The sequence below is a fragment of the Myotis lucifugus genome, unplaced genomic scaffold (genome assembly GCF_000147115.1).
Source record: "Myotis lucifugus unplaced genomic scaffold, Myoluc2.0 scaffold_22, whole genome shotgun sequence".
NCBI lineage: Eukaryota > Metazoa > Chordata > Mammalia > Chiroptera > Vespertilionidae > Myotis > Myotis lucifugus.
In genome coordinates this window covers 9,210,325-9,233,467 of record NW_005871070.1, presented here as the reverse complement: position 1 = coordinate 9,233,467, position 23,143 = coordinate 9,210,325, and the positions used below count along the sequence as shown (strand labels likewise).

Sequence of the window (23,143 nt, the reverse complement as noted above, 5' to 3'; positions counted from 1 at the left end):
TTTAGAAAGCAAGAATATCTGGGAGAAAAGAGCAACGGTGAAAAAATTAAATTTTAAAAAATGTGAATTGAGTTTGGTAGCAAATGGGGTTGCTTGGTCACAGTGATGAACGTGATCTGGGAGTAGCAGTAATTAGTCAGGAAAATAACTGGTATTCTATGAATTTGGTCTTGAGAAATGTTGTAAAAGACACTGCAATGCTTTGAAAACAGAACTGGATTTCTAAAAATAAATAATATCTAAAACTGGATTTCTAAAAATAAATAATATCTAAAAAATAATTAGTTATTGAAAATATGTAGAGGATAGCAAGAATCCAAAAAATGGATTAGTCAGATGACAATAAGACTTATATTACTACTAGATTAGGCCAAGGCGAGCCAATTGCACCAAGCATTGAAATTCAATTCCTACACAACAGTGGTAGCTTTTGAGTATCATATATAGAGCACCAATTTACTCACTCGTTTGCTGGTTTGTAAATTTTGTTAGTTCAAGGATTCATTTATTCACTCAACAAATAGACATTGATTGCATGCGATATGCCAAGTCCTGGGGATTCAATATAAAAATAAATGGTTCCTGTTTCAAGAAATGTACAATCTAGTGGGATGGAGGTGGGGTAGGAGAGTTGACTATTCTGTATTTGCCAGGCATCTTATGAAATGTTTTATATTTATTTTTATGAAGTCTACAGCCTAACCTTACGTTGTAGATATTGTTATTGCCATTTCACAGGTGATGGATCAAGACTCAGGGAAATGAACTGTCTTGCCAAACATTATATAAGAAATAAATGGCAGGTCTGGGACTCAGACCAAAGTCTTTGCCTGGAAGGCCACTAAGTATCAAATTGAAGTTATGTGAATAGATGCCATAAAAAATATGATGCATATTTCTGAGTTATTATATGTAAAGCACTTATCCTAACACATCATAAACGCTATATGTCCTTAATCACCATCACTATTATTTTCATAATTTCTTAAAGAACAGCATGGGGAGAAATATCATTTATTCACAATTAAGCAAAAGAAATACAATGTAGCAAAATGCAAAATGTGCATAAAATTTTCAAATTAAATAATTTTCTTCAAAAGACTTTTCCCTTTAGGGTTTGTCTTATGCGCCATGTTACCTGAGAAAACGTCTCCATTCTGCCTTGACACTAAGGGAGGGGTCCTTGGGTAAAGGAAGCATGCACAGTGAGCCACGTCTCCCTGGAGAACCCACTCCAAGAAAAACAATCACAGAGAAAACCATCCAAGTAACTAAGGTCTGCCTGGCCCCTAGATCTCCACTGAAATCACAATTAGGGGGGGATGAGAACTCTATGGAAACATTCCAACCTGCCTGCTCTTACATCCACTTATCTATGAAACTGGTTTAGTGTGGCACAAAGAAACTAGAACCAGTTTACTTAAAAGATAAGGTCAGAAACAGAATTAATATTAACAATAACAAAAAGGAGATGAAGACACACTAACATAAACCATACTTAATGACCTGTAATCTTGCATTTAAATTTTCCATTGTTACAGAACCACCCGCACGGATAATTGCAACGAAAGTTGGACAGGAATTGGCACCACTCAGCCCGGCATATTTAGATGTCCAAGAACAACTACAAAGAATTATAAATTGAGTACTAAAGGCCTGGTCTTTTATAACCTTAATTATCTAAGCAGTATTAGGGCTGGGAAAGTGCTCCCCATGATTAATTCTGCTTTCTTAAAAGCAAGCAAACAAAGCTGTATCTATAGAATGTACTCAGGTAGAAATAATAATGCAGGGATGTAATGTATCACTCTCAAGGTTTTTCTCTCCCACCTATGTTTCAGAGGGGGACCAAACACTGCTAAGCAATGTACTGTTTCTGAGAGAAATGGATATATCTGGCACAATGCCATATAAATCAACAATTTATACTTTCTATAAATGAAGGGGGATACTGTTAGAATTTTTTTTTACCATATATTTATTCTGGCTTATGGTTTAGACACCAAATCTTAGTAATAGAAAACCTGGTCATAAAAATCTCTTAAATATAGTGACCCTAAGACGCTGTGTCAATTTTGATCAGAGCTGTGAAATTATCTGATGAGATCCTGTTTAAGCAGGTTACTTTATTATTTCAGATTTTGTATTGTAACTCCACAGACAAGAGCCTCCAGGATTTGCTTAACATGATAACAGTTTGTAGAACTATTTAGTATTTATTTTTTTATGAGAAATGGGAAAAATGGTTCTGTAATAGAAATCATGGCAATGAAACTTGTGGCTCAGTACTTGTTTGGTTGTTACAAATACCATCGATGTTTCCCTGAAATATAAATTATCTTACTGTAGTAGTAATTCTTTGAACAGGTCCTCAAGCATTCCTGTTTACTGGTCCAAGTTCAAAGGGCTAGCTTGACAGTGAAGTGGTGTGAACAGCCACTGAACACTTCCATTCAAGCTCTGGTGCCACCTCTGCTCACTGTGGGAGGTGGGGGAGTTAAATTTATATTCCATAGCTTTTAAGATATCCGATTTCACTACCTCCCAGAGTCATTGCTAAGGAAACAAAATCACTTATGTAAACTGCTCCAAAAGCTTGTGATATTACATAAACAAAGAGTTTTCTCTTCCTAACTCCTGCTTTCCATGGCTCAAATATTCCCCTCCATGAGAGAGAAGAGGCCTATGTGTAGAGAAAATGGATATGCCCTCTCAGAACATTTGGAATCTATCTACTATGAGTACTGTATGACACTTTCATCCAGTATAAACTCTTTTTTTTATTAAAAAATAAACAAAAAACCCTGAATCCCAGAGGTTATGCAACTTGTGCAAAATTACAAAGGAAATAAATGGTACTTCATGCCCAAGAAATCAGTTCTTCAGCTCCTCAGGGCAATATCCAAACCATTTGGCAAACACATTGAACAAAAAAAGATAAGGACAAAACTTGAGATGGGGGTAGAAAATGTTATCTCTCTTAAATAGCTGTATCTATCCTTAGAGTACTCTTCATTTTCTCATTCTCCATCAACTATGACTACACGGTAATTATATCTCTTTAATTTTACCTCTGAAACATTTGTTGATCTCCCTACCTCATTTTCAGCTGTCATTGCCTGAGAATAGGCCACACACCTCTGCCTGGGCTATAGCACTAACTTTTTCAAGTGGTTTCCATCTCTAGATAGTGGGAAACAAATAACCGCATATAGAAATGGCATTTTGCAAAAGTTATAAATAATGCAGCATAATCTGCTGCAAAAACTAATGAAAAAACACAAGTAAAAGATGGATTTTTACCATTGTAAAAAGATTCAACATTTAGCTCTAAGACTTTTAAAATTATGATTTTAGTTGAGAAATTCTTGTAGTCCTTGTCTATTTTTTCATTTAATCACCTATCAGACACACACACACACACACACACACACACACACACACACACACACACAATTATTAGAGCTCAAGCCCCAAATACCTAAATAACAAAAACTAAAAGATCTGGGTCATGTGAACACAGTCCTGTTATTAATTTGCTTTGCTATGGCTGAATTATTAAGCTTTGAGAGAGACCGATCATGAACAAGACTTCAGATAAATTCCATGAACTTTATTTTATAGTTCAGTACAATACATTTGAACTTGACATTGGCTTTAGTAAGAGAAATTTCCATTTGCAGTGTTTTCCTACTTCATAACAACAGTAACAACACTAATTCTCTGCTTAACAGACAATCTGACAGTGGCGGGAGTGTGTATGGTGGGGAACTTCCATGAAGCTATTTCATTTTTCACCATGACCCAACCCATCCACCCAGAAGCAATCTTTTCCTGGCTTTCTGGGTCTACAGCCACATTTTTCAAAAAGAAAACGGGAGGAAAACCCAGCAAATTTGCTGGGAGCAGCCTGGTTAGTACTAACAGATGATGAAAGATCTCAGCAGAAAATGACATCAACAAGAGAAAATCTCTGGTATTGTCTGAAAAGGCAAGATTATTTAACCTTCCTCAAAATAAACAATTTTCATATTTTCTCACATTTTTACTGTTCTCCTATGTCAGGAAAATATTCCTGTTGGTAGAATTTGGGCTAAATATAAGAAGAACCAGATTATATTTATGTAATTATGTTTATGTAACTACATAGTGAAATTTAATTTTTTATGAAGAAAAACAAAATTTGGATAAATGAATTTTAACAGTGAAATCATAGTGTTCAAGAGGGAAATTTCTATAGTATGCTTGTGTTTGGGAACTGGTCGAAAGGCAATAGAGGGACACCCAGTATGCCCTCCCCCACACACGCACACACACTACCCTCCTTACCCACTGCAGTTTGAATAAAACTGATCTTTAACCACACCTCCAGGGAATGGCATATTTCTCTGACCAATCACAGCACTCCGTCCTCTTCAGGGGCTGGGTCAGAAATGAGGATGTGATCTGAGCTCCCCCATACCCATGGCCTGAAGTGTCTTAGTAGTTATCATTTGTCTTGCCTCAAATTATAATGCAATACAATCCTGCCCACACCACGGGCACTAATTTCTTGTCGTTGCTGAGTGAATGCATTACTGGGAGACTTAAACTTCAGTTAACTTTGAGGATATATCTAGAAATAATATTTTTATAAAAATCGGTATTTTTACAAAATTTTGGTAACTTCTAATATGATACTCTACTGACCAACTCCTACATGTTAATTGAGAACATATATTTTTATATGCCTATTGCAACCAGAGGGTGAGGGGAGAAGAAGCTGAACAGTGGTAAGGTCAGGTGGAAAGCGAATCTGCACTGAGCCAAACAGGCAGGGAACTGCATGTCTACCAGGCACGTGTGACTCAGAACAGGATTGGCAAAATTGTTCGGTGAAGTATTTAGATTACCAACAGGCCCATCAGGCCCTTGGAGGCTACAAGAGAATACAAGATAGTTGAGACTGCATCGAAGTGATGCAAGTCGTGCATATAGTAGGCTGTGTGCTCTGGGGAGAGAGAAAGGGACAAATGCAGCCCAGAAATGGGAGGGAGTTATTGGTTGACAACTACAGTGAAAAAGACAGGGAACAGGAATGTGCATTTGGTCACAATGGGTGACATGGAGGAGGAATGCGGCCCGATGGTGACCTCAGTGCAGGAGCCATGCTTTATAGGTGAGGTCAGGTATGGGACTATGCTGCAGGCTACCGACAACAGCAGTGATAACAAGGAATCTGAAGTTATAAATTCCATGTTAACAATGCCAAAGATGACTGGGTGCAGAAAATGAAAAGAAGGATCAGGAGTCTGATGCTGAAGTGAGTGCCATGACTAAAAGAATGAGGCTTCAAGGAGGTAAATCATTCCAATGCAATGTTCTAAGGAAAACATAACTGGTGAAACAGGTATCACTGGAACTGGAGGAGGATGGTCCAGAAAATAAGCAGAAATGGAACTAGGGGACAAGGATGGACTGTTTCCTTCAACTCCTCACCTAAGAGTGGAGGACAACGGCCTCCCCCATGGAAGGGATGGAGCACCCCCTTCCGGGGAGCTGGGCTGCAAGTGAGGCAAAGTCAGGGGAGAAATAGCAGGCATCTGATCAACAAGGGACTCGGGGCCTAAAAAGAGTATGAGAAGGAAGGTAAGAGGCGACAGAAAAACAGGGTTGTAATATGGAAGGTTTGGAGATGTTAAGGAAAAACTATTTTTAACATTTGTTGAGAAAATTACAACACTAAGCAGTAGAGTGGGAGAGGAGCTAGAACGAAGTTTACAGTTAAATGCTAGAGATCTAAATATAATTGAGTAGCTGTACAATGAAATATACACACTGCAATAATTTAAGAGTTAGATGACTTGGGGGCAGTGGGGCTGTGGGGCGTGAGAAAAGGGCTCAAAGGCTCTAGGTCAGCCGTGGGCAAACTACGGCCCGAGGGCCGGATCCGCCCGTTTGAAATGAATAAAACTAAAAAAAAAAAAAAGACCGTACCCTTTTATGTAATGATGTTTACTTTGAATTTATATTAGTTCACACAAACACTCCATCCATGCTTTTGTTCCGGCCCTCCGGTCCAGTTTAAGAACCCATTGTGGCCCTCGAGTCAAAAAGTTTGCCCACCCCTGCTCTAGGCTCAGAATTGAAACTGGTCTGTTACAGAATGGCTCCTTTTAAATACCAATGACACCAATACGAATAGGAGAGGCCTTCCTCCTCCTGCAGCTGGGGAAGCAGGTGAGAAAAAGGGCTGCCCTTAGGTGCCCTCCCAGCAATTGCAGCCAGGGAGACGGGAGGCATGAAACATCAAGGGTGGATGGGAAAAGAAGCTGAGCTTGAGCACAGTGAAGTCCTGGGTTGCAAGGATGGGAGAGGGAAGGCAGAATAGGGATCCTGCGCAGCGGGGCACTGGGAGGGCTGTGGCAGGAACTCGGTGTGGGGAAGAGCTGCAGGCAGGCAGTATCTCCAGCACACACACACACCACACACACACACACACACACACACACACACACACACACAGCTTGCATCCTATGCGTCTGGGACTAGACTCTGAAGCACTTGATAACAAAAGTAAAATGGAAAGAAAAATAAACTACATTTAGAAATGTAACTTTCAAAATTTAATATCTGCCACAAGGAAAAAGACTCATAAAACACATTACATTTCCTGCAAAGCAGTCTGGCTATGAGTTGAATGTAAATTGTGGTGAGAACAGACCCAGTGCCTGGTTCCCCTGAATAATTTATTTCAGGCGGCCCCTAGTGTTCAGAAACAGGAACCTTAAAAAATGGCATGTCCAGACACTAATTTTGTGAGGGCAGCGTGCAGTAAGTCAATGTGAAAAGAGCCAAAGAGAGAATCTAGTCAAAGCAAGTGATTTTTCCAAAAATATTTAACAAAAAACTAGGAAAGGTTTTGCTTTTATTTTTTGTTTGTTTATTTAGCAACTGGCAACCCTATAAACAAGAGTAAAGTTACCACTTTTATATAGCAAAATGATTTGTTTTATAGCATCTACCTACACCATGAAAATATGGCAATTCCAGGACCTCGCACAAGGATAAATGATTGATAAAGGCAAAGAGAATTAGACTTAAAGCAAAGACCAACAGAATTTTATCAGTGCACCCAAGTACTGGGCTCAGAACAAATTGAGGAACTTCAGGAAATGGAGTCCAGAATAATTAAAGCTAATGGATTTCCTTCCATCAAAGAGATAGCAAGCAAAGAAGGCTGGAGGGGAAAAAGGAGTAATGCAATCCGAGTTTCTCAATGACTCAAACTTAACAAAAATAAACAATAAAAATCTGAACCTCTTCAGAATATTGCACTGAATGTTGCAAGGATCCAGCTACAGCTGTTCTCTGGCACTTTAAAAAAAATTTAAATCATCCTTTTTTTTCCCTGTATTGATAGGCACAGTCCTAACTTCTAAATCCTAAATAAGAAATATACATTTGGGCAGCGGGTAATGCAGCCATTTCTCAGGGAGTGAGTTAGCTAGTGTCACAGGGCATAGCCTGATACTGTAAATGCTGAGCTCTGGTTTTCAACTTGGTCTTGGCTCAGCACTACTGGATGTTTGACTCAACTAAAGCAACAGTTTCCTAGCCCTGCTGTGATTCTTTGGCTTCCAGACACTCAGTAACACTTGGGGCCTGACATGCTTAGCTTAGCTGTTGGAAAGTTTTTTGTTTGCTTTTGCTGCTGTCCACATGATTCAAGATAATGAATGAAGGTATGGGAGTGTATCCTTGAGGGCTGGGGGAGAGCGTGAAGCTGGGAGAAGTGATTGAGATAGTACTGGGTGTGGAAACAGCCAATTCAAAGGAAACTTCTTGTTTTTATCAAAATAATTTTGAAAGTACATGTCAACAGAGCCCTAAAATCTCCTTTTGGAACCGAGTTTGATGTATGTTTTCTATGATGCCTTCAAAACTATGTGCAAGAATTCTTCACATACTAATTATTAATATGTGGAGAGAGAAAAAAGTATACTACCTGACAAGACCACTTCAATAAGATCGCCTTCCTGGATATCACTAGCCGTTTTCACCAGCTGCAGGATGTTTTCAGAGGTAGGGTCATGGCGAAACAGCAGGATCTTATCATACATTCCATAGAAACCACACTCGGGGAACTGCAAATACAAATATCAAAACAGGTTACATGTCAAAATCCTCCTAGATTTAAAACAATAATGAAATAAATAAGTGTCAGGACACATATGCAAACTAATTAGAAAAGTTCAAAATATATAGAAATTAAAAATAAATGACAAAATGATATTGACATGACTCCAAGTCACGAGGAAAGAAATAACATATCATTAAAGTAATAATGACCAAAGGATCTAATTAGCGAAAAACAGGAGAATATGAGATTCAAATCAATTTTTGGCTGTAAGTTGGTGAAGAAAGATAATGGGTGGAAAGAAGTGTACATTGTTATATGGCCTATAGCATTCCAATAGCATAAAAATGAGTCCGTTTATTACAATCCCGTTAAACATACTATTGCATTTGTTTGCAGAAGAAAGGTCAGTCCATTCTGGCATGTTCCCAAGAGATGACTCAATACATCGCTTGTGCTCTGTGTGGGCAGTAGTGTTATCTAGATGCTCTGACTCAGGAGAGCACCAGAAGGGACAACCCAACTGTCCCTGTAGCTGCCCTTACATTCATTTCGTTTCCATGCAATGTAGGTTAAACAGAAAAGTACAGCAGCTAAAAGTCAGTATGTTTTAAATAGAATACCTCCTTTATACTCCCCTTACAGAGATAAATCTAAGAGTTTATCACTCAAGAACTGTCTCCTGGTTGCACACATATAATGAAAGCTAAATGAAGAATACTTTATCATGGACGAGCCTAGAACAATTATAATAATGACAAGTACTATTATAATACTAACCATCAATATTATTCCCTCTTCTCCTTCCAAGGCAGGAAAAAGCCCTAAATTCAAACCATAGCTAAAATTGATTAATTCTGTTTTAAAAGTAGATTTGTTTTTGTTCATCAGTTTATGTTGTTCATTATATTCACAAATGAGTGAGATCATGTGATATTTATCTTTCTCCAACTGACTTACTTTGCTTAGCATAATGCTCTCCAGGTCCATTCATACTGTTGCAAATGGTCATCCTTAAAGATCTTAAAGCAAATTTCGAACTCATTACTAAACGGTCAATCCACAATCTTATGACCTTTTCTTGAAGGTCCATCTGCTCCAACATTGGATATTTTTGTTAAAACAAACCATCGATCAATCTAGGCTAACCTGATATGTAAAAAGGTCTCTTTTCTTATATATGCCTTTTTCACACAAGTATTAAAGATTAGTTTTTATAAATTAATATGTGTAATGTAGTAGGAAAAGATCATAAGGAGATAAAATTGTCTTTCTTGTTCCTAAAACTGGTGATGGTTCTGACACTTATGTCAATAAAGGTGGATTTTAAGGGGCTACTATCGAGGAGAAATGTCTAGAATATGATATCTTTTGAGGATAAATACTATGTATTGTGATTTCTTTTTCTTTCTTATTAATAAAATTAAGGGTTACATTCCAGTGAGACATTTTGTATGAATTAAAATTAAGTGCATTCAGAACATAACTCTTGCTCTTAAGAGTCTGTTAGTGACTAGGCTTAAAACTACTTCTTCATATCACTTAGTAAAGTTGGCTGCCTCAAAATAAACAGAGAGCTGAAATGATGTAACTTGTTCCCCTCTAGTAATTAAAAAAATAGTTCCCTCCTTTTTGGTAACTTCTCCAATAATTTTATTAGAATATAAGGAAAGAAAGGGAACTCTAAAATACAATTTTTCCCAACAAAAAATAAACTTAATTGAAGTATCATTTACATAATATAAAATGGTTCTAAAATTATAAATCTAAATTATGACAAACATCAATACCCATATAAACAAAATCACAAGACATGAAACATTTTTATCAAACCCCCCAAATTTTATTGAACCCACTTGTAGTCGATGCCACCCACAATTTTGATTCTAGGCACAGATCTACTTTCTGTCACCACAGATCAGTTGACCTGCTATAGCATTTCATACAAATGGAACCATACAGTATTATTATGTACTCTTTTCTGGCTGGGTTTTTTGCTCATTATAATGTTTTTGAGACTCATTTACACATACTGCATTTGAGCTTCATCTCTTTTTATTAGCTATTAGTATTTCATTACATGGATCTAGGATAATTGTTTATCTACTAACCCACAGATGAACATTTTATTTTTATCCAGTTTGTGAGTATTGCAAATAAAAACGCTATGAACATTTTTCTGTAAGTTTTTCAGTGAGCATATTTTTTTCATTTCATATAAATATCTAGGAACAGAATTTCTGAGCCACATGATAAGTTTATGTTTACTCTATAAGTTTATCCCTATGCCAACACCTCATTATACTTATTGTTGGAGCTTAATACTAAGCCTTGAATTCAGGTAGTGAAAGCCCTCCATCTTTTTCCTATTCAAGATTGCTTTGGAGATTATAGGCCTTCTGAATTTCCACATACGTTTTGGAATCACTTAGCCAATTTCTACCAAAAATATTTGCTGTGATTTCTAGTGATATTGCATTGAAACATTCATAGATCAGTGTGGGGAGACTTATATTTTAACAGTGTGGAGACTTCTACTTTGATATGAACAAGGTATGTTAGTTACGCTACATATTATTTTAATTTTTTCTCAAATTGTTTTATAGTTTTCAGTGTACAGGTCTGAGATACATTTGCTAAATTTACCTTTTGTACCGTAGTAAATGATTAAGGTATAATTAACATACAATAAAATCCACATTTTTTATGTATAGTTCTGCGAGTTTTGAAAAATGTACACCATAAACCACATGCCATATATATGGTATATACAACACAGCCAAAATATAGAACAGTTCCATCATGCAAAATTTTCTCCATGCTCTTATGCAGTCAACTCCCCCTGAGCCTCAGTCCCTGAACTATTTTCTGTCCCTATGATTTGGTCTTTTGAAGAATGTCAGACAAATGGTATTATACAACTCATATTTTGAATCTGGCCTTTTCTTAATATAATGCATTTGAGACTTATTCGTCCTTTTGCTTTTCATTGCTGAGGAGTGGTCCATTGTGTTGTATGGATGTACCATAGTGTATATATCCCGTTCTCAGTTAAGGAGCATTTGAGTTGTCAATTCGTTTTTTACTATTACAAATAAAGCTTTTAAAAATGTTCACTTGGAGTTTTTTGTGTGACTGTAAGCTTTTACTTCTCTGGCTCTATAGAAGTAACTAGTTACCTTTATAAGAAACTGCCAAACTTTTTTCAAAGTACCATTTTGCATTACCACCAGAATGTGTGAAACTTCCAGCTGCTCTGCATTCTTGATAGCACTTTGTAATGCCACATTTTTTAAATATATTTTATTGATTTTTTTTTTTTACAGAGAGGAAGGTGAGAGGGATAAAGAGTTAGAAACATCGATGAGAGAGAAACATTGATCAGCTGCCTCCTGCAGGCCCCCCCACTGGGGATGTGCCCGCAACCAAGGTACATGCCCTTGACCGGAATCGAACCCGGGACCCTTCAGTCCGCAGGCTGACGCTCTATCCACTGAGCCAAACCGGTTCGGGCTGTAATGCCACATTTTTATTTTAGACATTCTAATAAGTGTATGATGCTGTCTCATAGTTTTGATTTGCCTTTCCCCAATGACTATCGATGTTGAGCAACTATCCATGCACTTATTTTTTGTTTGTTTTTTAAATTTTTTATTGATTGAGAGAGAGAAGAAGGGAGAGAAAAGTACCCTGACTGGAGATTGAACCCCAACCTTGGCATATCGGGTGGACACCCTAACCAACTGAACCACCCGGCTAGGGCTTCATGTGCTTATTTCACACACACACACACACACACACACACACACACACACGTCTGATCGATTTTTTTATTTAAAAAAATGTGTCATTTTCTTATCGTTTAGTTTTAGTAGATCTTTATATATTCTAGATAAAAGTTGTATGTGTTGTATGTATTTCATAGATATTTTCTTCCAGTCTGTGGCTTGCTTTTTTGTTCTCTTATCATTGTTTTCTGAAGTTCTTCTTTTATGAAGCCCAATTTAACAAACAGTTCTTTATGAATCATGTTTTTGGTATAATATCTAATAAACATTTGTATAAACTAAAGGTAAATTTTCTTCTATGGTTTAGGCTATAAATTTTATTTTTTTAGGTTCTGGATTTGGGTCTATGGTCCATTTTAAGGTGAGTTTCGAATGAAGTAAAAATATGGATTGAGGTACTTTTTTTGGCAAAAATTCTGAATGTTTTATAGAGAATTGGTATAAGTTCTTCCCTAAATGTTTAGTAACATTCTCCAGAAAAGCCATTTGAACCTGGATTTTTCTTTTTTGGAAGGTTTAAAACTCCATATTCAGTTTCCTTAATAGATATAACACGTGTTAGATTTCAATTTACTCTTTTTTTATTTTTTATAATCTTTATGATTTTTTAATTAATTTTTTCTTTATTAAGTTATGACATATGTGTCCTTATCTCCCCATTGCCCCCCCCCACTCATGCCCTCACCCCCCTGGTGTCCATGCCCATTGGTTAGGCTTTTATGCACGCATACAAGTCCTTTGGTTGATCTCAATTTACTCTTAAGGGAGTTCTGAAATTTGTATCTTTCAAGGAATCTATTTATTTCATCCAAGTTGTCAAATTTATGGGCATAAAGTTTTTTTTTTCATTTTATTCCCTAATCACCCTTTTAATGTCTATAGGGTCTGGAGTAACGTCTCTTTATTAGTTTCTTCTATTTGTAATTTGTGTCTTTTCTCCTTCCTGCTTGATCAGTCTGGCTATTAACCTACCTGTTTCTATGTTAGTGCCATAACTGTGTTAATTACCATAATACATTTTGAAACCAGAAAGTATTATGCCTCCAGTTTTACTCTTCTTGCTCAGAATTATTTGAGCTCTTTAGGGTCTTTTGCATTTCTATATGAATTTTAGAATTGTTTTTTTCTTTTTCTGTAAAAACATGCCATTGGGCTTTTGATAGAGGTTGCACTGAATCTGTAGATCTCTTTGGGTAGTATGGCCATTTTTAACAATATTAATTCTTCCAATACATGAGCATGGGATGCCTTTCCATTTATTTGCATTTAACTTTATTTCTTTCAGAAGTGTTTTATAGTTTTCAGTGTACAGTCTTTCACCTTGCATTTTCATCTAAGTGATGCATTTCCATCACTTCTATAATTTCTGGTCTGTTTTCATTCACTCCTTTTTTAGTTCTCACCCGAGGATATGTTTAGAGAGAGGAAGGGAGGGAGAGAGAAACATGGATGTGAGAGAAACATCAATCAATTGCCTTCTATACGTGCCCCAACCAAGGATCGAACCCACAACATTTTGGCATAAGGAGTGATGCTCCGACCAACCAAGTCACCTGGACAGGACTCCATACACTCTTTTAATCCTGATATGGGTCACATCTTCCTGCTTTTCCATATGTATACCTTTTAAATTAGCTGCCAGATATGATGCATTAATGTGAGCATTGTTGTTTTCCTTTAAAGAATGTTGATTTTTGTTTTGACTAAACATTAAGGTATTTGCAGATCAGTATTATCTTTTAAGGCTTGTTTTTAAGTGTTATTAGGGCAGCTCCAGAGTGGCACTTGCTCTAGGACAGTTCAGCCCTACTACTAATGCATGACTCTTTGAGCATCTCTATGGAATGCCTTAAGTGCTCAGTGAAATCTTGCCTGTTCTCCTGGTAGAAATTCAACTGTCTCTCAGCCCCGTTTGAGCTCTGGGAAGTATTAACTTCACAGCTTCCCAACAGTTGCTTTCTTCCGCCTGACAGATTTCCACCTTACACACGGAGATCTGTATTCAATCCAATACTCAAGTGTACCCCTAATCAGGTGTCTGGGGTTTGTTCTTTGTATAGTTCCCACCTTTCCAGTATTTCCTCCCTAAAAGTCGTAGGTCTTTTGCTGACGAGGTCTCCTTGAGCCCTCTCATCCGTCTCCTCCACAGCCAAGCAGGCTCTGCTGGGGTTCTGTCTCCCTTCACCACACTCTGGAGCTGCTTCCAGGCAGGAAGCTCAGATGATTGCAGCAGTCAACTGGCTTGCTACCCTTCTCTTGGGGATCACAGTCCCGTGCTGCCTGTTGGCCAGTGTATAAAACAGACATTGTATACATTTTGTGTTGTTTTCTATTTTTTTTGGACCAGGAAAGCATATCCATACCAGATACAACTTGTGAGCAAAAGAAAAAGTCTCCTGTGCATTTTAAACATAGAATACTAATCTTTTCTACCAACCTTTAGGTACATTTAATTCAGTGTAAATTGCATTTGCAAGAAAAGTAAGTTAAAAATGAAGTGTCTGTAATTGGTAAGAGTACATTTTTCAGGTTAGTAATAATATAAAGATACAAAATTTAATAATTATCATATACTTCTCAAACTGCAGTTTGACCTACACTGGGTTAAACTTTCACTGTTAAAAGGATAGTCCCTGATTAGAATACAAAAGTTCTTCAAACTATAATACATTAATGCACAGACACTATCACCATATCCTTTCTAAAACCCCGGGTAGCTTATTCTGACTCAACAGAGAAGAAATTGATGGGATTTAGTGCTTGGGCTGGAGTACGAAAACAATAGCTGGAGATGAAGAGATATGAAAAGGCAACTGTTTCCCTGAAGAAGAGCTAAACTTTTCAGTGTCTCCTAACTAATGCCTGTCTGTACTTGTGTGGTGCAAGGGTCAGGTGGGAAAACGGAAGAGGATTCTTAGGGGACAGAGATCCTGGCATCTCATCACAGCGGCAGTGCAGCCTGGCCTTATCCATGCGCCCCTTGCTTTCCTCAAGGACATCTCTGTATTCCATTTACCTATTGTCCAGTATTGCTGACACTTAAACATCACACTCTGTGCTGTGCCTCTCTGTATAACCATGAGTATAATATAATACATGATTCGGTGTTCAAGTAAGGTCTGAATGCCTCACATCCTAATTATTATATGCCCAAGGGGGATGCAGAAAACGTTTTTAAAAATAAGAATGGGTAGACTAATACCAACATAGACCACACATATTATAGGTATTATTTTAAATGATTAAATTTTTAAAATGAAGATAGTGTTATACATGTTCATGAAGGTTATCTGCCCTGAGGTGAGAATACCCTCTCTCCCACTTTCCTTCTTATTGGGTCTCAGACATGGTTTTTCTCTCTTCAGTAACAAGCCATTCAGAAGGATTTGGAGAGCCCTGTGAAACAAGGCACGGGGGTGAATGAACCCTTGACCCTCGGGACAGTTGTCATTGCAGCAGAAGCTGAGGGTTCAATTTTTTTTCAGACTGTACATTTTTTATTGGACATAAAAACATATATGCGTCTTTATCTTTTACTATTAAGAGAATAAAATCTTTGCTTTTAGGTAACCTAATCTGCTTGCATAGAAACTATATACAATAAGACTTTCAAAATTATACTTAAGAAAAGATGTCTGGAAGGTGAAAAGTGTAATGGAACAATGCCTGACAACTGAGAAGGGAACACATTGGGGGAAAACATTCATGGAACAACATTCCCTAATTTGGTCATAATCATCTGTTTCTATGTGAAGGTGTGTGAGCTTTGAAATCTGAAAACCCTCATTAAACTAAACAGGCTTTCAGAAAGGCTCAGAGGCTTGTAAACTCAGCTGGAGCTTATTACAAGATCAGTCCTGTGTTTCTCAGGGCTTTGTGGTTGGGAGTGCAAACATCTGAAATAAGTGATTTCAAGCTCTAAGTTCGACTCGAACAAAACTGGCCACTGTGAAAATATGGCCAACAATCCCGGCACTGGTCCTAAGCTCTTTAATTCTACCCTAGGCTGGAAACCTCTATGCTGCTGTGTGTATCATTTGGCATTTTTTGACCACAGAGCACAATTTACTGTTACATTTCACTATAAATTTGTGGCTGGTCAGACAATGTACTCCAGAGTAGAATAAATACACGTTTTAATGAGTAGCTGAAATATGACCTGGCCAACGTGTGCTTTTCCATAGTTGAGGCCAATCACAGGGCAAGGAGCAAGCAATACCAGAAACAAATTAGTCCATGACTCAGTTAAGTAAAAAGAGAGAGGGGGAGAGAGAGACATGGCCTGATTAGGAAATAAAAGAACACTTCCAGTTTGCATGTGCTAAAAGGCCATCAGGATCAGAGTCCTGACATTAAGTTATTCTGCTCAATGACAGGACGCGCCTGGCAGCTGGATACGGCACTCTTCTCATTGAAGGTGATTCTGAGTCATTCCCCAAGACCTCTCCTTCTACAGGTGATGTCTGGCCACCTTCAATGAGCAACCAAATTACCAAGTGCTGGCACTTCCCAGCTTGGCCAAAATACTCCCCAAGTGTTGTTCCAGGAGTAAGAGACAAGGACACATTGTGAGCCAGCCCACCAATACTAAAATTTTACTTAGAACAGTGGTTCTCAACCTTGGCTGCACATTAGAATCACCTGGGAATCTTTTTAAAATCCTGATTTCTGGGGCCCATAACAAAGAAACAGAATTTCTGGAAAATGAGGCCCAGAAATCAGGATTTTAAAAAGATTCCCAGGTGATTCTAATGTGCAGCCAAGGTTGAGAACCACTGACTTAGAAATACAAGTTACAAAGTGTAAATGAAAAGGGTAAAACTGAACAATCTATTTGGAGGTATATTTCTGAAATGTATCTAAATTTGGGTGCAGGGCTTTTTCTCATCTCATGATTTCACATCCTCAAAAGGAGACACATGAAAAGAATTTCATACTATGACCACATAACTCTGTGGCTAGTTTCTAAATGTAATCTTAGGAAATAGAAACCTGAAAAAAAATGTTAAAAACTATTCTTTTTTTCCTCCCTCCCTGTCTACCCAGCACCCACCCACCCATGCCCCTCCCCCACCTCCCAACCCCCACCAAGCTGGGCAGAAAGTGAATGAATGCTGTTCTATCACAATAACTAAGAACCACTATCAAAGGTAAGGCTTTGCTATTTCCTAGTAGCAAATTTTATTATAAATTCTTGGTAGAATCATTGATTACTCAGTCCAAAAGATGTGATTCATCAAAATAAACCTGTAATACCTATTCTTAGGAAGGACTTTTTAAAGCCTTTGAAAATTTCCAGTTTCTGGAATGATGAAGACTAAATGATAGTTTTACAGTGTTGAGAGAAGATCCATTATACATTTCCGAAGCCATGAAAAACAGCAAAATTGTTCACTGCAGAGCCAGGAACATATGCATTCTCCATTTTACTTTGCATCTTCTGGGCCAAAGACATGCTGTCCCAGTGCAGATAAACCTGGTTAGCAATCACACTCCTCGCCTTTCTCCCTCTGCAAGTCTTTCATACCAGCACCTGCAATCACATGACTTCCTTTGAAATCCAATCCAATGCTTCCTTTGAAAAGGGAGGCCTAATACCTGGGGGTCTATCAGCTTCAGAATTCTTCAAGGTCCAAATCTGGAAACACAAGAGTCCTTAGTTCATCCTCCTCTCTCCACTTTAATGACAAAAACTTCCTTTCCTCATTCCAGGCAGGACTTTAATTTATTCCACTCTTGCTTTCATAGAGGCAGATCTAGAATCGGACTAAGGGACTCTCTTTTCTGCTTAGATCTCTGGTTTTCAGCTGCTCTCTTTTGCCACAAGTTGAAAATCCCACTGTTTAAACAATCATTTTCATTCATAATTTTAGCCTCACCCTCTATTTGTATTACAGCAAAGAAAAATTAAAAGGAAAATATATCTGAAGAAGAAAGAAAAATATTTCAAAGAGAGATCTGCTTGGAATCTTTTGGAATTAAAGTATGGATTAAATGGGAAGTGATAGATTTTGGTTATGAAATACTACAAGACATAGAAACATGCATGTAACCTAAACTTGCAATTCCTTTGGAAAATAAAGCTAGTCTAAAAATTCTTCTCCCTTGGACATATAAATATATTGATATTTTATGTAAGATATTGCTAAAGAATTCTCTAGTAAATTATTGGCCTATCTTGGAGGCTGCAGATCTTATTCAGTGTGATGCCTAATTGTTGCAAAAAAAACCCACAAACCCTTCTTCTTGTATTTAATTTGAATAATATGTGATCTATTAAAAAGACAAAAGCAATAAAAAATTATGGTCTACATCATAACTCTAATGCAGCAACTTCTGTGTATAGACTTCCAGAAGGTATTTTGAATCATTATTTTGTTGTATATAATTTTGAAGTTTTGAAATAAATGTTCACATCAAGCAATTATAGGTGCTAATAATCAACGAGAGCCTCACTACTGTGGTATAAAAACATATTACCCTGCATTCTACCTTGGCAGATTACTAGTCACGGATAGCTATTAGGCGTTTTAGTAGGCACTCTGACATTATTCACACAACAGTAATTAGGTGTGTAGCTGTGCAGCTTGGAAATGGAAAATGTACTGCACACTCTTTGTCTCAGTCTGAATAAAACTGTCATCATCACAGACAGTAGATTGTTTACATTTCTTCTAAGGCTACATGCTTGTTCATTGCTTTTAGTGAATTAATGAAAATGGGTGCATGTACTAAATAAATTAAGAATATGACAGCAACTAAAAGGGTTTTACCAAAAATTAAGAAGTATCGACTTTGGAGAAGAAAAACTATGAGATTATTTATTTTCTCTCCCCATGTTAGAGATGAGTGGATTGCTGCCCAGACTTACTAAGGAATCCGTCCAAGGTCTCAGTGCTAGGTCAAGCCAGAGCAATAGGAGCAGCCTGTCTCCTAAATCGCACCCCTGACCTTTCCTTCAGCTCTGCTTCTCATAAGATAAGGAAATACAGGAAAAGTGGCCAAATGTCCAGCAAACAGTGATTCAGAACGAAAAACCCTGAGCACTTTTCTTTGCCAGGAAGCCCTGGTCCCAGGCTTGCCGATTTTGAACTTTGAAAAAAAGAAGAAAAAAAAGGTAAACGACTTAATGAGCTTTTCAGCAGCTATTCCCTGGCTATCTTAGTTCTTACTAAACAGGCAAGTCATTAAAAGGGCAGTGACAGTGAGATGGTCCACTGAAGGCTGGTTGACAGTAAAATGGACAGCAACAGAAAAATTGGCTGAGGTCATTCAGACAAAGGGCAGTCAGCGTTACACACCCCACCCTCAAAGGATTGAAAAGATTTCCATTAAATTTCTATAATAAAATTGGAAAGTAAAATGTACTCTTAGTTTTTGTATTTCTATGATCCAATTTGCTTATAATAACAAGACAGTGAAATTAGAAGAAGCCAGTATGGAAAATGCTTTAAGTGAAACATTTTAAGAGAAGTTTCTATTTGCTTTTTTTAAAAAAAGAGCAGAACAAAATCCTCTTGAGAGGAATCTGGTTTACATAGTGATATCTGAGAAATCTGGGCCATGTGAACAGCCTAGCAACTGCAGGTTGTCACAACTCCTATTGTGTCCTTGAAGCAACTGGGAGTTTATAAAAGGGCGGCCTGTGACTATGTCATTTCACCTAGATCCGTTCATTGCACTAATTTGCACTGCTTTTCACAGGGAGGGAATAGGTGCATATAAAAATTAAAACTGAAATGTTTGAGTCAAACAGGATATTTTAACCTCACTATGTATATCGTGACCCATACTGATTATATCAGCACTGAAAAGAAACTACAGTTTGTTGAACATAGAGAACCAAGAAAATGAGAACTAAAAAGAAATTTGATATCTCACTCTATACTCATAGAAAATCAAATTCACTAGCTGAAACTGAAACATGTTAAGAATCAGAACATTGTGTTTCACAAAACATCAAACGCAACAATCAAAATTCAGGTTGCCAGCAAAACATTCAAGATATATTGTACTCCCAATTCCACCCCATTTCTCTTGTCCCATTTGTAGGAATTCTCCTTACAAGCAGCAGCTGCCTGTGTTCACTGCATACGCCCTCATTTGTAAAGACTCCAGGGAGCTATCTGCCCAACCTCTCCTCTCAAGCCAAGACTGCCAATGACCCTCACATTGCCAGGTTCTATGGTGATTACCAATCCTTATGGGCAACAGCTCAGCAGCATTTGTGCCAGTTGAACACACTCCTTTCACAAAACACTTGGTTTTCCTCCTGTTTGACAGGCTGTAACTTTTCAATCATATTTACTGAATCTGCCTCTTCTTTCCAATCTCTTAGATGCTGCAGTATTCAGGGCTCATTCTTTACAAAGTTTATTTTCTCGATGTACTAGATGTACCAGTTAATAATGGCGGATTTTGTAATCAAAGAAAACACGATAACTTCAAGAGAAACATCAATGTTTAATCTTTCTGCAAGTTGATTTTGAGTTTGACACGCATCTTCATCCAATACTTTATTCAAAGTAATGTCCATCACTAGCTACACATTTCCCTCATCTTTCAGGTAATTTGTGGATACCGTCCCAATACAACTTTTCTTGTATTGAGGCAAACCATTCAGAGACCCAATTTTCCACTTCGTACGTTTTGAAGTGCTGCTCAGAAAGTGCGTGTGCCATCGATCAGAACAAGTGCTAATCTGAAGGAGCGGGTGGGTTAATACTTCCCAGGCAAGACTTTTAATGTGTCTTTAACTGGTTGTGAAGTGTGTGATGGTGCGTCATCATGAAGCAAAATTACTTTGCCGTGTCCTCTGGCACATTCTGGTGGTTTCACGATCAAAGCGTGGTTCAAATTGATTATTTATTGTCAGTAGTGATCAGTATTAACGGTTTTACCTGGTTTTAGAAACTCATAATATACCACACCTCCCTGATCCCACCAAACGCAGAACATTGTCTTCTTTCCGAAGCGATTTGGCCTTGCAGTTGATATTGATGGTTGACCTGGATCAACCCATGATTTTGTGCATTTGGGATTCTCAAAATAAATCCACTTTTCATTGCCAGTCACAATTCAATGCAAAAAAGACATTTTTCCATGCCGTTGAAGCAAATTTTACTGATGTCTTTTCGGTTTTCCAATTGTCTTTCGTTCAGTTGATGTGGCACCCATTTTCCTTCCTTTAAGATCTTTCCCATTGCTTATAAATGATCAGAAATTGTTTGCTGAGCAACGTTTAATCCTTCTGCAAGTTGTTTTTGAGTTTGACATGCATCTTCATTCAATAATGCTTGTAACTGTTGGTCTTCAAATTTTTTCAGTTGATCTGGACATTGTCTTTCACATCAAAATCATCACTTTTAAAGCGTTTAAACCGGCATTCACAAGTGTCTTGAGATGGCGCATGTTCACCATAAGCTTCCCAAAGTATACGATAACTTTTTCTTCAAAATAATGAATTAAAACTTCCCCCAAATGCTCTATTTTTGTCATGAAATTCGACATTTTTAAATGTAAAAATATCTATGTTAACACCTTCAGAAAATTTGACATATGAAGTTTTGAAGCTTGTTGTCAATACAACAAATAGCATACATATCAAATCGCATTTATATCAACATATGTGTAAACTCCATCTATTGAAAAAAATCCGCATTATTAATCAGTACACCTAGTATAATCAATCACCCTTAGAGCAGTGGTCGGCAAACTGCGGCTCTCGAGCCACATACGGCTCTTTGGCCCCTTGAGTGTGGCTCTTCCACAAAATACCAACTTCGGCACATGGGCCATGAAGTTTCAATCGCATTGTACATGCGCGCCCGCATGTGGTATTTTGTGGAAGAGCCACACTCAAGGGGCCAAAGAGCTGCATGTGGCTCGTGAGCCACAGTTTGCCGACCACTGTCTTAGAGAATCTCATCCAGTCACCTGGCTTTAAATACCATATATACTCAATGACATAAATGTCTCCCTCTATCATTGAGCTTTCCCCTGAAACACAAACCCATCTCTCTAAATATATTCAACAACTCTGCACAGATATATCTGTGAGGTAGTCACAGTAACATGCTCACAACTGAACTCCTAATACCTGCCCCTCACTGCTCCTCTTCACAGCTCCCCATATCAAGAAATGGCACCAACATTCAGTTGTTCGAGTCCAAAACTTTGCAATCTGAATTTTCCTTCTCTCCCATTTCATATGTAATCCATCAACAAATCCTGTTAGCTCCACAATATAATTACAATATATTCCATATCTAAATTTGTGACCATCTGCACTGTTATGTCCCTAGTCCAAGACACCATCTCTCAACCAGTTCCCAATAACTGCTCAGGCCACCTGCTGCTATTCTTGTCCCCACAATCTACTCTACACACAAGAATTGGAGTCATCCTTTGAAAAAATTTATCAGGTCAAAGCCCTCCAATGGCTTCCCTTTACACATCGAGACATCTCACAGTTGTCACCAGAGCCCATGAGGTTCTCACTCCAGGCATCACCTCTGCCCTCATCTTCTACCTCTCTTCCTCCACTCTGGCCATAACTATTCAAATAAAGCATAGACAGTTCTTTGCACCTGTTCTCCTCCCACTGGAAAACTCCTTTTCTCAATATTCATCACGACCGGAAGTTACATATCTATCTTTATTTTCTTAAATTATTATCTGTCTGCCAACTAGACAATAAGCTCCATTAGAGCAGAGACTTTCCCCATCATATTCACTATTATAACTGAAGAGCCTCAAATAGTCTGTGGTACATAGTCTGTGCTCAATATATAGTGTTGAGTGTATGAATACATTAGTCACAATAAAGCAAGCTAATTTACCTCACAAAAATAACAGAGGAGTTAGTTAACTAATATATTATATATCATTTTATTTAACAAAACCAACCCAAGCAGCCCTATAAAGAAATTCATAATTTCTCAATGAAGGTTTTAGAATCTCTCTGAAGACATTTTAAGACTCTGGCATCTCGCTGTCTATGCGTTTAAAGAAATTCTCTCTCTTCATAGTCTAATTCCACAATTAAAACATGTCAATGACCTGTATAGGCTGGGACGGTCTGTTCCCCTTTGACTCTTAAAATAAAAACAGTTTTTATTTTTAGAAATCAGGATTTCCTTTCCCTGCAGAGGTTACAGCCCAGACACATTTGAACACTGGAATGTTTACGGTGACTTTGGCAGACCACTCACACTGGAGAAGTGTGTGTCCCCAA

General features: G+C 37.7%; 1 protein-coding gene across 1 annotated transcript in view; it reads right to left on the bottom strand.

Moving 5' to 3' along the window:
• Positions 1-23,143, bottom strand: part of PRKD1 (protein kinase D1) — a 292,961-nt gene that overhangs the window by 130,685 nt on the left and 139,133 nt on the right. Inside the window, 1 exon segment of the mRNA XM_023751551.1 lies at positions 7,988-8,126. Within this exon segment, the coding sequence (XP_023607319.1) occupies positions 7,988-8,126 (139 nt within the window).